The following is a 15913-nucleotide window of genomic DNA, read 5'->3' on the forward strand; positions in this document are numbered from 1 at the left end:
CACAAAACCTAAAATGTTTACTGTCTGCCTTTTGTAGAACATTTGTTCCTGCTCTGGCCACAGACAGCAGTTCTCAAACTTTGGGGTCTCTGGACCGTTTTAGACTCTTAAAAATTGTTGAAGGCTCCGAAGTGTTTCGTTTATGTGTGTTATATTCATATTTACCGTATTGGAAACTGAAACAGAGAAATTTAAAAAAGTCGTTTCAGTTCACTTAAAAAGAACAATATTAAACTTGTTATATGTTAGCGTTAATCATGTTTTTATGAAAAATAACCGTTTTCCAAAAAACAAAAACATGAGTGAGTTGGGAACTCCTCTAATGCCTGCCCGAATAGAAGACAGTTACATTCTCAGATGTGCATACTTTTCATTTGTTGCTCTATCTTTTAGTTGAAGGATATGAAGAAAAACCAGTCTTACACAGATCTGTAGTTGGAAAGGGGAGGAGTATTTCAGTAACCTGTTCAGGTAATTGTAGATGTTCTTTGTTACTGCACTTGACCCTTGAACAGTGTGAGGATTAGGGGCGATAACTGTTCATGAAGTTGAAAATCCGCGTATAACTTGTAGTTGGCCTTCTATATCCGTGGATTCAGTCAGCCGCGGATCCTGCAGTCCTGCTAAATCTGTATAAGTGGGGCCATGCAGATGAAACCCGTTGTTGTTCAGGGGTCAACTGTACCTCAAAGCTCCACATGTGGTAGTCTCAGTGTTGCAGTGTGGAATCTGAAAATACATCAACAGGCGTATCATATTGGAACTTTCAAATCTGTTGGTCTGTCCTGCGTTTTGACTGGATCTTTTATTCACACATTATTTTTTAAAATATTATGCATTGATAATTTCAAAAATATTGGTTCACTATCCACAGGTTGACACAATATAAAAAAAATCACATTTGCTCATATCACCACTGATCTTGGAAGAGCCAGTGGGTTTTGGGAAGCTGGTGGACCTGCGCAGAGCGGGAGCTGGTTTCAGGATGCTTGCATTTCGGTTAACACGGTGCGTTGCAAAGCGAGGACCACCTCTAGTGGACACAGGTTTTATAAAATTCTGGTTTTTTGCTCGAGTGTTTATGCTTTATCATTAGCAATGCCTCAAGAGTCAGTTATTATTAATTTTACTACTTCATTAAGGACATTCTAAAGTCAATGCCCTTCCGTCTTTTTTTTTTTTTTTTTTTTTTTTTTAATGAGACTGCTTGGTAGTGAAGAATTAACTAGGACGAATAGTTTCCATTTGGTACTGTTATCTTGATTTTTGCTAAGGTACCCATGGTTTTGTCCACCAGTACTTTTCATCATTGGTGCAAATGTCCACACATTGCAGAAGGCAGATACCATCTTGATGGTTTTATGAAAATAGTTTGACTTCAGTGGCGCCTGTGAAAGGAACTCAGAGACCACTGGTGTCTGCAGACCAAACTCCGAGAACTGATGGTATAAAAGGTTTCAGTACCATTTTCTGTAAGCAGATTGATGCCACCTACCTGCACTGCTTCCTGTATTTTCTAACAATTGTAATTTATGAAGATTTGCTGCTTCCATTGGCTAATACAACTCATGCATCTTTCAGGTAGAGTTTTTTTTTGTTTTATGTCAGATTTGTTAAAAAAGGGTTTACCCTTTTTGTGTGTGTTATTGCTCTATTAGGTTTTGAAAGTGTAAGTTGAGAGTATTTGTAACTCATGAAGTAATCCACAGTTGGATTACTGGGCACAGTTACTGTCTCTTGAAATGATGGGATCTTAGTATGATTATCAGTTTATTTATGATGACAGTTAATTAAAAGTTTTCATATTCTTGAGTACTCTTCCAAATAGAGAGGGCGTGAGTTTGGAAAATTAGGTCCAGTACCTGATTTCTCATTCATCTGTGTTAACCTCGTGCGTGTGTGTGAAATATTGTGATTTATATAATAAATATATAGTTGGTGTTCTGTGTAACCCTTTCTGCTTCTAAAACCCTTGGAATTTCTTTCCTACGTGATAAGAGTGACAAAGGTGTCTTCCGTTTTTCCTAACTACTTTCAGCCATGCCTTTATGTTAACGAGGTGACTTTTGGGAAGCCCTTATGGCCGGGGCTGGTGGCGAGGGCAACCAACCTTGATTGGAGGGTTGGAGCGTTCAGCCCCACCCCACAACCTTCAGGGAGGGGAGAGGGTCTGGAGGGTGAGTTCAGGCGCCAGTGGGCCAGTGATTTAATCAACCATGCCTGTGTGACAAGCCTCCGGTCTGGAGAGCTTCCAGGCTGCGGACACGTGGAGATTGGGGGGAGGGCGGCTCCCAGGGAAGGGGCGGGAGCTCCACCTCGCCCTGTGCAACCCTTCTGTCTGGCTGTCCCTCATCATTTCCTTTTACAGTTAACCAGTAACCTAAAAAGTAAATGTTTTCCTGAGTTCTGTGAGCCCCTCGGGCAAATTCAGTGAACCTGAGGGAGCTGGGGGAAGTTCTGATTGTAGTCAGTCGATGAGAAGCACAGGTGACAACCTGGGTTTGCAGGTGACATCAGAAGGGGGCCAGTCTTGTGGGGCTGAGCCCTTACCTTGTGGTATCTGGCCCTATCTCCAGGTAGACAGTGTCAGAACTGAGTTTAATTGTAGGTCACCCGGCTGGTGTCACATTTCTGCCTGGGGTGTGGAAAACCACATCTGCTGTCAGAAGTGAAGTATTGATAGAGGAGATACACAGGAGGAGTGTGTGTGTGTGTGTGTGTGTGTGTGTGTGTGTGTGTGTGTGTGTGTGTGTGAGTGAGTGTGAGTGAGTGTGTGAGTGCGCACACACTTATTAATAAAAGTTTTTGCAGATGGTTGTTTCACTGGGTGCAATTAAGACTTTTTTTTTTAGGGAAAACTCAAAAAACTTTCTGCTACAGACACTTGCACTTCTGTGGTTGACCACTAGATGTCATGAGTGCCCCGGGAGTCCTAAGGGTTGCCCAGGGCGGGTAGAAACTGAACATTGTAGGTTCTAGACCTTCGCATAGTTCACTGTTTCCATATGACGGATGCCAGAAGAACCTGATACAGTGTGATATATAGAAGCACGGTATGACTGGAATAATGAAATTTCAAAAATAAGCCCTTTTAAAGTGGGGTCGTAATGGTTCTGTTGGGGATCGTAAATGCTTCAGGTGCACTTGACACTGCACTTTCGTTCCTGGCGTTTGGGTCGCTCTCTTTTTTATGGAAAGATGGATTGAACTTCAATTTAAGAATATTCGGTAATCCCTCTCAGGACGTACTGTAACAGCTGGTATTTTTGTGTTGCAGTAAATCGATTCCATACAACAGTCAGTAATAATCATGGCTGGATTCTGACAAATTCCAAAGCATTTTAAATAAGTTTAGCCAAAGAAAATAACATGATTACTACAGAAATTTAGCTCAGTTTGAAAGTTAAACCCAGCAACTCTGCTTCGTTCCACAGAATATTAACCATTTTCCTGGTTGGGATTTTATCAAACCATTTTTTTAAATTAATATACTTGTGTATGTTCTGAGAAGATAATTATCTTGTAGCATATATTTCTTAAATAATAGAACTTTGGAAAAAACTTAACCTTGAGTGTTTATTGTGAAATAAAAGATGAGAAATACTGTGATAAAATCTTTTGTATATGGCATACGTGGAAAGCTGCAGCGTCAACTCAGGAGGATATTTTGATGTGAAATGTAAGGTGGTTTTAGTATTAATAGGATGTTTGTTTTAAGCATAAATCGGCTTATATGTTGTATGTGGTTTATGAAATTGAAGCATTGTAAGTTCGTTAAGGCTTGAAGGAAGTTGTAGTTTGCATGGTATAGATTATATAGTATGTGTATTTCTGTAGTTAGGTCATCTGTACCGTACAAATTACGATTTATGGCATAAAGAGCTTAAATTACATACATACACACTATAATAAATACCTATCTACATACCTACGTATATGCCTTATGCCCTAATGGTAGAAATACGTGTGCATATACTTTACAAGTTATAACCGTTTTTCCCTTTTTTCTCAGCAGCAGAACAAAAGTTTACTAATTGAATGCGTTTTTTAAATTATGTATGGTCTGTTTTTTATTTTCTTTGCGTTTGAGTCGAGGAGCACTTTATGTAGTCGAATCTTAATCCTGATTGTTAGGATAACTTATGAAAGCAAAGCAGAGTTGCCTTTCAGAATTATTAGGGAAAACAGTGTCAGAGACGGGCACTAATGAAGGCTTGCTTTACCTTTTTCTGTCTTATTTTTAGCTTAGTGATTTATATTTAAAATAACTGCCTTCATATTTTTAATTAACACAGAGGATCTCTATGAATTTGTACGTGTATTTTAACTACGTCAACCTTTGTAATGTAAAACAAAACTCAAGACATTGCACCGGGTTGCCTGGTCCAAGATAGTCTATTTGATGGTGAATATTTCTATGCTAACGTTTACTTTGATAATTAAAAAGCTAATTTAGAAGGCTTTAATAGAATCTCATAGTTTGAATTTTTTCATGAGGAATTTGGCAAGCTCATTTTCTTTATTCTGTAATATGAATCAGCAATTTAAAGGCTTTAGGGATTGAAGTGAGCCAGTTTTTCAGATGTTTACAGTATCTGTTTTTCTTGTTAATATATGTTAAAATATGCTTTTAAATCACCGAACTTGCTTTATAGAGAACTGGGAAAAATGCATTAAAAAGCGAATCTAAACATGTTGTGTGGTTCTTCTGATTTCTGAAAAATGTAAATGCAGTGTATTTTCCGTTATTAGGCAGCCGTGGTCCAAATTTAAACCACATGGCGTCCTCCTAGGTGTAGGCCAATGTAAATTTTAACCTTGCTACTTTTATGTTTTCATTTTATAATCTCATTACCTGAATTAAAAAAAAACCAGTCGTAATAGTTAGCATTCATTGTTTGAAGGGTGTTCATTGGATTATCCAGCAGTTCTAAATTGTTGTTCTCTTCATTTGCATATAAGGAAATTAAGGCTTAATAAGATTAAATAACTTTTCCAAGATCACAGAGCTAGCAGGATTAGAGATTAAGCAAACACTAGAGCCCTTGCTTTTAGTTACTGTACAATAGTGCCTTTACTGCTTATTTTGGGATAAAAGTTACTTAAAATAGTTATTTAAAAAACTGATACTTTCCAAGCTACATCAAAGCTGAGTTTTTACTAAAACAATTTATTTTCATATATTAGCTTGGATTGTTAGGTTTAGTGTAGATTATCAGCCGTCCTGTAAATCTATAATAATATCTTGCTTCAATTCTAGTATTCTTTCAAGGTTGTTTGTAATCTCGTTAGAGAACTTTGCAGTTGTCGTATTAGGATGAGTTACTTAAAAAAATTACAATTAGTTATAAGTTGTTGACAATTTAGAGAATCTCTGCTCTACGTTTAGGAATACAGTTTTGAATTCTAACAGAAGGGAGGCATTTTAGAATGACGTTGGCTTACAAAAGCTTCCTTAAGTTCTCCATCTATGCAGTCAGTGGTTCTCAAACCAACTGTAAAAATCTTTAAGGAAACCTTGACACATTCACAAAGAACTTTCATGTTTTTAATTAGAAATCCCACGTCGAAATAAAAAACTCTCCCATTTCATATTTGTCTGTGGTCTGTAGAAGAAATTGTGAAGATTGTGATCTCCCTAAATAATGTGTTGGAATCAGCATTTTGAATTAGTTACAGAAAGTTGCTATTTAGTAATCTTGCCTCTTCTATTTTTAATATGTTCCTTTTCTTTGTAGAAACGGACTGCAGGAGACATAGATCTGGGTAGACAGCGTGGCTGCAGGCCTCAGGGTTGGCATCCCTGCCGCCTTTGAACGGAGCGTGTTGGCAGTTCAGGGCCCAGCTCAGCCTGCATCCTGCATCCCGCATCCCACATCCTGCATCCCGCATCCTGCATCATGCCCGCGCTGTCCGCAGGCTCGGGGAGCGACACAGGTATGGAGCCCGTGAGGGGCACTTTTCCTCCCATCCTTACAAATCATCCAGTTCACAGTGAAAACCAGCATTGCTTTAAGCGACTGCAGACAGGCTTGTCTTTCTGAAACCAAAGTGAGGGCCATCATGGCCTCAGGATAAACATTACTGGAGGGTGAGGGCGGGACCGCTTCTTGGGCACTGAGGGCTCCTGCTGAGGCTCTTGTGCTGTTTTGCCGTACATTTACATTTCTTTGTTTAAAAATTAAGTATTTTAAAGATACAGAGAAGTGTGGGAAGTGTCATGGTACTCGTATTACCTGTCCCTCTACTTTAATCATAGCGATGAATGTTTTTGGCCGTAGTTGCTCAGACCTCTCATTTTTTCCCCCCATTTTTCTATTTTCTTCTCTCTGTCCAGAGGTGAAAACTGTTCTGAAGTTGATATATGTCATTAAAGAACTCAATTAAAACAAGCACATTGTTATCAGTTGTAAGACTTAGTGATACTTAAAGCTTTACAAGAAAGGGGAAAAAACTCATGCATGTATGTATGTGTGAAATCGCCTCTTTCTGACCTGATGTAGAAGGTGGGATGGGGGTGGTCAGTGCCCCTTTGAAGCCCTTTCCCGGGGTTCCCCGGAATCAGCACTTTAGAAAAATGTAGATTCTTGGGCCCTCCTCAGAATTATTAAACAGAATGCGAGTGGGGTTGGGGAGCTGTAGCTTGCATTTTTAAGACCACTCAGAAGAGGGCGTGGCACAGAGTGTGGCTAAAGGGATGGGCTCTGTTGCACTGACCACACTGAGTTGGTCGCATTAACACCCTTCTGTAACCAGCTGAGATATGTCTTGTCCTGGACAGCCACTGACACCCTAGTTTTTAAAGAGCTGAATCACAAATGTGATTTTGTGTTGTGTTAGGTGACCCTGGCCTTGTCACGTGCACGATTTGCCCGTACCGTTCTTTGCTGTTTCAAGCAGAGCCGTACTTACTCTTTGGCAAGTTTTTTCTTGTCTTTATCCATCAAGAATGATGTTTTTCTACTGTGATTTACACTGAGGATTAGTTTTTCTTAGGAAGTGATTTTGATTTTTAAATTACATAAAAACTTTTTTTCTCAAGACATGAACTTGGAAGCAGCTCCCTTGGACAAAATTTTTTTTTCTTTTCAGTTTTTATATAGGCCCACATTGTGTTCCACTATATAAAATGAATGATTTAAGTTTCTGTCGTGGTTTGGGAAATTATAGATAAAATTTATTTGAACCATAGATTTACTACAGCTTATGTAGTAAATAAGTTTTCTGCCTTGCCGTTCACCAAAAAATGTCTTAGTTTAATTGAATGCAAAATATTGTCGATTACACCTAACATGGGGAATGATTAAAGTGGCAGTTTAGGCGTCAGTCGTGAAAAATACCATAGGCTGTTTAGAATGGAAAAAGGACTGTAGGGCTTCCCTGGTGGCGCAGTGGTTCAGAGTCTGCCTGCCGATGCAGGGGACACGGGTTTGTGCCCCGGTCCGGGAAGATCCCACATACCGCGGAGTGGCTGGGCCCGTGAGCCGTGGCCGCTGAGCCTGCGCGTCCGGAGCCTGTGCTCCGCAACGGGAGAGGCCACAGCAGTGAGAGGCTCGCGTACCGGAAAAAAAAAAAAAAAAAAAGGACTCTAGCACGCCTAGCTGGCCCGCTTGGTGCAAATCTAAAATACTGGTGCGACTCACTCCCGGCTTTGCGATAGTTTTTGACCAGTGTGTCCCAATAAGGTTTGAGTTGGGCAGAGGAGATTGTTTTAAGAGTCACAGCATTTAGGGGGACCCCAGGGTGTGGGCACCCATCAGATGCCACGTTCCCTTGTCCTTCCTTGTAGACCAGATGCCATCGATCAGTCAAGGGCCATTGTTACTGTCAGCAGCGTTGCTTAGCGATGGTCTCCAGGGGAACAGCGTTAGCATAGCTGAAGGGCGGTTCTCACGCAGTGGGAGCGGGTGCAACTCACAGTGGCCCCAGTGAACGCGTGGTGCTCACGTGGGGAAGTGCTTGCTGTGTAAACTTCCACCACTTCCTCTTCCTCTGAGAGCAGTTAGTTACACAAGTAATACATAAAACTACACAGATAAAAAAAGGAAAGAAACCCTTCCTACCCGCTCTTCCCCTTCCCCCAGTCTCCTTTTCTTTCTGTTTGATGAGTATCCTGCAAGAATTTTCTGTACATTAAACGCTTATGTGCCTTTGTAAGTAAATGTGTGTGTACATAAGTATATTGTTTTGTCCTTTTTCTTATTTTTTAATCACAGATCCTGTCATACTCTATGGATCGTTCTGTGACTTTCTTTCTACACGAAGTAATGTCTCGAAGAGGTGTTTCTATGATGTGTGTGTGTGCATACATCTGTATATATAAACATAGACACTCCAGATTCTCTTCAACTAATGCATAGTTTTCCATTGTGTCACAGTACATTGTGTAGTGAACCAGACTACCCTTAATGAAAGCCCTGGTTTTGTTCCTTTTGTAATATTTTAGGAGAAAAGATGTACACATTTAATGGATGCTGTCAAATTGTCCTCCAGAGGTGTTGAACCACTGAACAATCCACGGACAGCACCTCAAGAATCGTTTCCCCCATGTTCTTGGCAATATTCGATATTATGTCCTTATAATTTTTACCAATCTGATGGGGAAAATACGGTATCTTAAGTGTGAAGTGTGCATTGCTACCAACATTGAGCACATTCCCTTTGTTTAATGGCCATTATTCCTCTGTGATTTGTTCTTATCCTTTTCCCATTCTATTGGTTTATCATTTTCTTATTTATTTGCAGTATTTATTTGTATTTTTTGTTGTTGGTGTTTTTTTTTTTTTTGCGGTACGCGGGCCTCTCACTGCTGTGGCCTCTCCCGTCGTGGAGCACAGGCTCCAGACGCGCAGGCTCAGCGGCCATGGCTCACGGGCCCAGCCGCTCCGCGGCATGTGGGATCTTCCCAGACCGGGGCACGAACCTGTGTCCCCTGCCTCGGCAGGCGGACTCTCAACCACTGCGCCACCAGGGAAGCCCTATTTATTTGTATTTTGTGTATTAACCCTTTGGGTCATTTTAGGTTGAACACCATTTCTTCTGGTCATTTGTCCTTTTTTTCTTCCTTAAATAGTATCATTTTTAAAATAGAAGTTGAAAACTTTTATATGGACAAATCAGTATTTTCTGTGTGGTGAATGCTTTTTTCCTTGTGCTTAGGCAGGATTGAGAAGATAGTCTCTAAGATCTTCTTTTAATAATTAAAAAAATTTTGGGACTTCCCTGGCGGTCCAGTGGTTGAGACTCCGTGCTCCCAATGTAGAGGGCGCAGGTTCAATCCCTGGTCGGGGAACTAAGATCCCGCATGCCGCATGGCGTGGCCTAAAAATAATAATGATTTTAAAAATTTGATTTTACGCATTTGGAATTTCAGTCCAACTAGTTTGCATGTGGAATGAGACAGTAATCAAATCTTAACATATTTCCCACGTGAAGAGCCAGTAGTCCCCAGATCACTCACTCAATAGCCCAGCCTTTTTACATAAATGTGTATTAGCCCCTCTGGTGTATACATATGTTCTGGGTTTTCTTTCTTAGCTGTTATGATCTGGTGATCTTATTTAAAAAAATTTGTTTTTAAATTTTATTTTTAGAGTAATTTTAGATTTAGAGAACGATTATGAAGATAAGACAGAGAGTTCCAATATCCTTTATACTTGTTGCCCTGATTATTAACATCTTACCTTAGTTTGGTACGTTCATTTCAATTAGAAAATCAATACTGATACATTATTATTAGCTAAAGTCTATACTTTATTCAGATTTTCTTAGTTTCCGTTAATATCCTTTTTTGGGTCCAGGGTCTTACATTATATTTAGTTGACCTCGTCTCATTAGGCTCCTCTTGGCTGTGCAGTTTCCTTAGACTTTCCTCGTGTTTGACGACCTTGACCGTTTGCGAGAGTAGTACTGGTCAGATGTGTAGTGGAATTCCCTCTGTTGGAATTTGTCTGATGTAAAGTGCCACTGTCGTCCTATTGTATATTAAGGGGACATGCTGTCCACTTGGTTTATGACTGTTGATGCTGACTAAGTGGCTGATGTGATGTTCGCCCCACCTCCCCACTGGACAGTGACTCTGTCTGCCCACCCTGTCCCGCTGTGCTCTGGGGAAGGATGTCTGCGTGCCTCTCACATTCGAAGGGCGTGTGTCCTCTCCTTCAGGGTGACGGATCCCTGTAACTTATTTGGAATACTTTCTCTCTTCTCTCCCATTAATTTATTCAATCCTTTTTCATATCCGTGTGGACTCTTGGATGTTTATTGACACTTCGGGACATAATTCACTTCTACTTCACTTACTTTATTGTTCAAATTGTCCCAGCTTTGGGGCCACTGGGAGCTTTTTCAGTTGGTTTCTTTGACGTATCCCTATCCACAGGGGCGTGTTTTAAACGCTTCCTTACTTTGGGCATGACGGGATGCTCCAGGTTAATCTTGCAGTGCCCCGTCTAGAATCAGCCATTTCTCAAAGGACCACCAGCTCCTTTTATTAGGGAATGGGATTAGAAACCAAGATCTGGATGGTAGGTTTGCACAGTGGTTTTTCTTTTAGGCCCTCTCGTCTGGCAGAGCAAAGGAATACATGTGTGTGTACTGACCCGTGTATATATGCACATATATGAACATTTCTGTGTGCAATCGTCTGTAAGTATATTAAGCTACATATGAGTTCTTACCGGTGTCTCCAGCTCTAAACCATAGGAAATGGATCATTTTAGCCTCCTGCCCTTGTCTGTAAACTCCCGCTGGCTACCGCCACCCACCACGCGCCATCTATCTACTGAATCGTTCAGCCCAGTGTGCGTGTGTAGTAGTGTCCAAACTGTTACCTGTCCCTCCTTGGGACACAGCTTTTATCAGCTAGAGAGTTGATCTTGTTTTCGTTCCTGTGATAGTACCGTTCTGTTTCTAATCTTATGGACTCGTTCTTTCCCTGCATAGTACCTGTGTTAGTTTTACAAATTCATTAGGTCTGAATTTCACAAATATCGTATAATGTGGAATATAATATGTATACAGAAACGCATATAAAGCTTCCATAGCACAGTTTTAAGAGTGATTATAATGCCAACGTCCATGTGGCCACCACCTGAGGAAAGAAGCTGAACCCCTGAGAGCATCCCGTGCGCTTCCTCCACTCGCTGCCTCCCCAGCCGCCATGGCGACGGACAGCGAAGAGGATCCTGCCTCACAGTGTACACAGAACGTATGTTTCAAGCACCCCTAGGCACTTTGGTTTAATTTCGCCCGTTGTTGAGCTTTGTAAATGGAATTTTACCACATGAACTTTTTTTAGGTTAGTGGTGACTGTTTAGAATGAGGGAAAAAATAACAAATTACGAATTTTTAAAAGTGGATACATAAAATAAATATTACAGCATCCAGGGGAAAAGCATAATATTTTAGTGAACTGCCCGACATACCTCTATACTTGGTTTCCTTCTTTACTTTTTGGCTGTCTACTTTTTGATTGCCTCTTCCTATGACGGTGATTTTTGCAATATTTACTTCAAGAGAAGAGAAAGGCGGTCCAGCCTGCAAAGGAGAAGTGCGGGATACTTGTGTAGACAGTACTCCTGACACTCAGTAGCTCTCACTCCAGGTGTGTGGGTTTCCCTGCCACCGAGCGGTTCTCTGCGACACCAGCTGGGTGTCCCAGAGCTCGGTTCTGACACACGCTGGTGGTCGTGCAGACCTCACAGGCTCAGTCCCCGTAAGACGCCCCAACTTCAGATAGCAGTTACCAGTAATAGGCCCCCAGGTTGCCCACAGCTTCTGTCTAGCGTGGCTGCAAAGTGGGGTCCCACAGCCGCCTCCTTGCATTCTGTCCTTTGCTAGAACAGCTCACAGAACTAAGGGAAAGATGTAGCTCATCCTTGTCAGGTTACTGTGTAATGAAAGACAGGATAAAGGATACAGATGAGGAGATGCGTAGGGTGGGGTCTGGAAGGGTCCAGAGATCAGGAGACTCTGTCCCTGTGGGAGTTGGGGACCGTCACCCACTGTGTGTAGAAGTGTTCACCGACACAGAAGCTCGCTGAACGCCGCAGTACTGGGATTTCTATGGTGGCTTCATCCCATGGGCGTGAGCCATTTATTCACTCCACATTCAGCCCCTTTCCTCCTCCAGGACGTGGGAAAGGCCCTGTCACTCCGTATCTGTATCTGTTGCTCACGGTGGTCCCTGTGTAGCGGTAGCTCGTGGTAGCTTTGGTGTGCACTTCTGGGTCGTCCATGAGGCTGAGCACATGTTCACATTGGCCGTTTCGATGTTCGCTTCGTGAGGTACCGACTCACATCTTCTGCTTATTTTTCGATTGCCTGGTCTTCTGTGTAGGGCATTTTTCTGTGTCCTGGATTCCGTCCTTCGTCAGCTTTGCTAGCTGACAGCCGTCTTCTCTTGTTCTGTGGCCTGTCTTCTCATTCTCCTTGCCTCCTGCCCTGGTCCACGTGCAGGAGTCACACATTTCAGTGCAGCTCATCACCACGTCCTTTATGGTGAGTGATTTCTGTATTTTATTCATGAACTATTCCTCAGCCTATGGTCAGGAACTTATTCATTTTTCCTTTTACATTTTGATTTTAATACCCTAGGATAGATTTTTGTGTAAGGTGTGAAGTAGGCTACAGATTAACTTTTCCCACGTGGATGTCCAGCTGTCCCGCCGTGACGCTGTAAAGACTGTCCTTTCTCCCCTGCGGGCAGAGCTGCCATGTGGGACCTTGATTACAGTGTTGACTGTCATTGTGACTCAGCGTCCTTGTTTTTAGTTCTGGATCTCAAAAGGAGTTACTTCAGCATTTCTTCGTTGTCATGCTCGCTCTAGGTTTTTTTCATGTATGCCCTTTATTAGATTAAGGAAGTTTCCTTTTATTCTTAGTTTGCAGAAAGCTTTTTAAAAATCACTAGCCATTGAATTTTGTCAAGTGCGTTTTATTTGTTCACTGTAATCATATGATTTGTTTCCTGTACATCTCAATATAGCAAATATCACTGATTTTTGAATGTTAAGCTAACTGGCATTTTAGGGATAAGCCCAATTTGCTGCTGATTTCTTATCCCTTTCATATAGCCTGCTGGATTTGGCTTGCTCACATTTTATCTACAGTTTTAATATCTGTGTCTATGAGTGATTGTAGCCTGTAATTTTCCTTTCTCATTCTCTCGTCAGATTTTCACAGTCACGTAGTGTGTTGGAAAGGCTTTACTCCTGTTCTCTTCTGTTCTTGTGTGTTCATTAGAACACTTCTGTTTATCATTTTAGATTTCCCCTTAATTATTCTGAAGTTATACACTCTCTCTCTCTATTTTTAGTGGCTACCTTAGAAATTACAACATGCGTCCTTTATTATAAAATCCCCCGTTAATCTGTGCCTTTATCGTCATCCTGGACAATCTAAAGACCTTACACTCTTACCCTGTATGCTTCCCTCCCCGTTTATATGCTATTGTGTCATGCATTTTGATTCTCTATTAAAAAACAAAACCCAAACCTTGAAGATGTCAGCTTCATAGCATCTTACAACTTGGCATTTTAATCCGAGATGACTTTTCATCTGGTTAATATAAAACTCTTTAGAATTTCCACTATTGAAGGTCTGCTGATGTCCAACTGTCTCTGTTGTCGTGTCGGACGTGCTTTCATTTGCCTTCATTTTGAAAGGTATTCTTACTAAGCATAGAATTCTAGGTTGGCATTATTATTTTTTCAGTGTACTAAGAACGAGAAGATGAAGAAACGATATCTTTAAAGTTGCTATTTAGGACTTCCCTGGTGGCGCAGTGGTTGAGAGTCCACCTACCGATGCAGGGGACACGGGTTCATGCCCCGATCCGAGAAGATCCCACGTGCCGTGGAGCGGCTGAGCCCGTGAGCCACCGCTGAGCCTACGCGTCCGGAGCCTGTGCTCCGCAACGGGAGAGGCCACAACAGTGAGAGGCCCGCATACCGCAAAAAAAAAAAAAAAAAAAAAAAAAAAATTGCTATTTAGAAATCAGCTGTCAGACTCTTCTGTTTTAAAGTAATCTATCTTTTTTCTCTAAGATTTTTTTTTTCTATTCTTGCTGTGTGTCTAGGTAGAATTTCTTTTTTTTCTATTCTTTTAGAATTCTTTTGGCTTTTTGGATGTATGTGTTCATGTATTTCATGAATTCTGGAAACTTTTCGGTTGTTATCGCTCAGGTGTTACCTGTCCTCCACTCTTCCTCTCATCTCTCTTTCTGTGTGCCGGTTAGATATGTGCGAGGCTGTTTCCGTGACCCTTATTTCTCGTGTCACTCTTCTGGACTTACCTCTCTTGGCACTCTCATTCTTTTCTCTGAGTAACTCTCACCTGTCTTCCATTTTTAATCCTTCTTTCTGGAGCTGTATATGATCCCCTTTACATCCCTGCATTAAGTGTTTAATTAATTAAAAAGTTTTTAAAAAATAAGTTGTTTAGTTCTTGAAGATGTTGTTTGCACCATAGATCAGTTTTGTTAGGAAATCTGGCTAACCTTATTTCCAACATGAAAATCATGATGTTTTTATCTTTAAAGTGATAGATTCACGTTCTTGGAGATACTGAGTGTATCACTGAGATACACCACGAAAGGAAGCCATTTGAAATAACAGAAGACTTCATTAGCATTGTCTGTCATGAAGTGTTTTGTTCTCATCTTTCACTTCAAAGGCTAATATGATCATTTCCCCCCCTTGATTGTTTGTACGTTTCATTGTTGACCTTGCTGCTCTTTTCTTCTGATAGTTCCCCAAAAGAAGTGTATACCCTGTAGCTTTGAGCTGACCACATTCATATTGTCACAGTTCCTTGCCTCAGCAAGTTGAGCTCATTAGGCATGTGGTTGATGGGTAGCTGCTAAGTGTGAACAAAAAGCAGTGTGTGAACCCACATTTGGGTACAAGTTTTTTTCTTTTTGGTAGTAGTGTACTTCTTAGAGCATAGAGCTTGTGCTCCCTTTAGACTGAACCAGTACACTTATTTCCATCCTCGTCTCTGCTCACAAACTGTTGATGAACTAAGTGAAGAGGTTTCTCTCCAGGTAGTACGGGTTTTTCAGTGTTTAACAGGAAAATCACTGCGTGGCATTTCTCCCAGTGGCTCACAGGTGGAGACTGTGTCTCAGCTTCTGTCCTGCTGGTGGTCTCCTCCAAAGGGCACAGTCAGCATGTGCCAACACGCCTCCACGATGGCAATGGCTCTCCCACAGGGCGCACCTCTGCTGCTACAGAGAGTCCCACGGAGTCATCTCATGGAGGAATTTCGCCAGTAATTTTCGTTCATTGCATAATATTTGTCTTTCATTCTGAGGCTCATTTTAGAATCTTTATGGCAATGGTGTGACCTCTGTTTTAGCTGTAAGGAATGCAGTATTTAGCGATGTCTATATAGTTTGGGGTTTTTTTCACTTTTAAGTGTTTTTAAATTGAGGTAAAATGTATATAATATAAAATTTGCCACATTAACCATTTTAAATGTACAGTTTCGTGGCATTAATTACATTCAAAACGTTGTGCAGACATCACCACTGTCTAGTTTCAAAACATTTTCATCACCCCAAACAGAAACTCTGTATCTGTTTAGCAGTAACTCCACTTGCCCCCGACTGCCAGCTTTCGACAGTCACCGTTCTACTTTCTGTCTCTCGATTTTGCCTATTTCAGGTATTTCCTGTAAGTGGAGTCATGTAATATTTGTCCTTTTGTGACTGACTTACGCTACTTACCATAATGTTTACAAGGCACATCCATGTTCTGATCCATGTATCAGAACTACATTCCCTTTTACGGTTGAAGAATATTCTTTTGTATGTACACACTGAATTTTGTTTATCCGTTTTTCTGCTGGTGGACACTTGAGTTGTTTCTACCTTTTGACCGTTGTGAATAATGCTGCAATGTCAGCTGTT

At 41.2% G+C, this 15913-nt stretch overlaps 1 protein-coding gene across 7 annotated transcripts in view; it reads left to right on the top strand.

Annotated features, from left to right (window-relative positions):
* MPP7 (MAGUK p55 scaffold protein 7) overlaps window positions 1–15913 on the top strand; it is a 248064-nt gene that overhangs the window by 47569 nt on the left and 184582 nt on the right. For all 7 annotated transcript variants that reach the window (XM_060006381.1, XM_060006379.1, XM_060006378.1 and 4 more), the window contains one exon: window positions 5739–5937. In XM_060006381.1, the coding sequence (XP_059862364.1) occupies window positions 5901–5937 (37 nt within the window). In that variant the 5' untranslated portion in view covers window positions 5739–5900. The remainder of the gene's footprint in view (window positions 1–5738; window positions 5938–15913) is intronic.

Source organism: Delphinus delphis, chromosome 2, assembly GCF_949987515.2.
Source record: "Delphinus delphis chromosome 2, mDelDel1.2, whole genome shotgun sequence".
In the NCBI taxonomy this organism is placed as follows: Eukaryota; Metazoa; Chordata; class Mammalia; order Artiodactyla; family Delphinidae; genus Delphinus; species Delphinus delphis.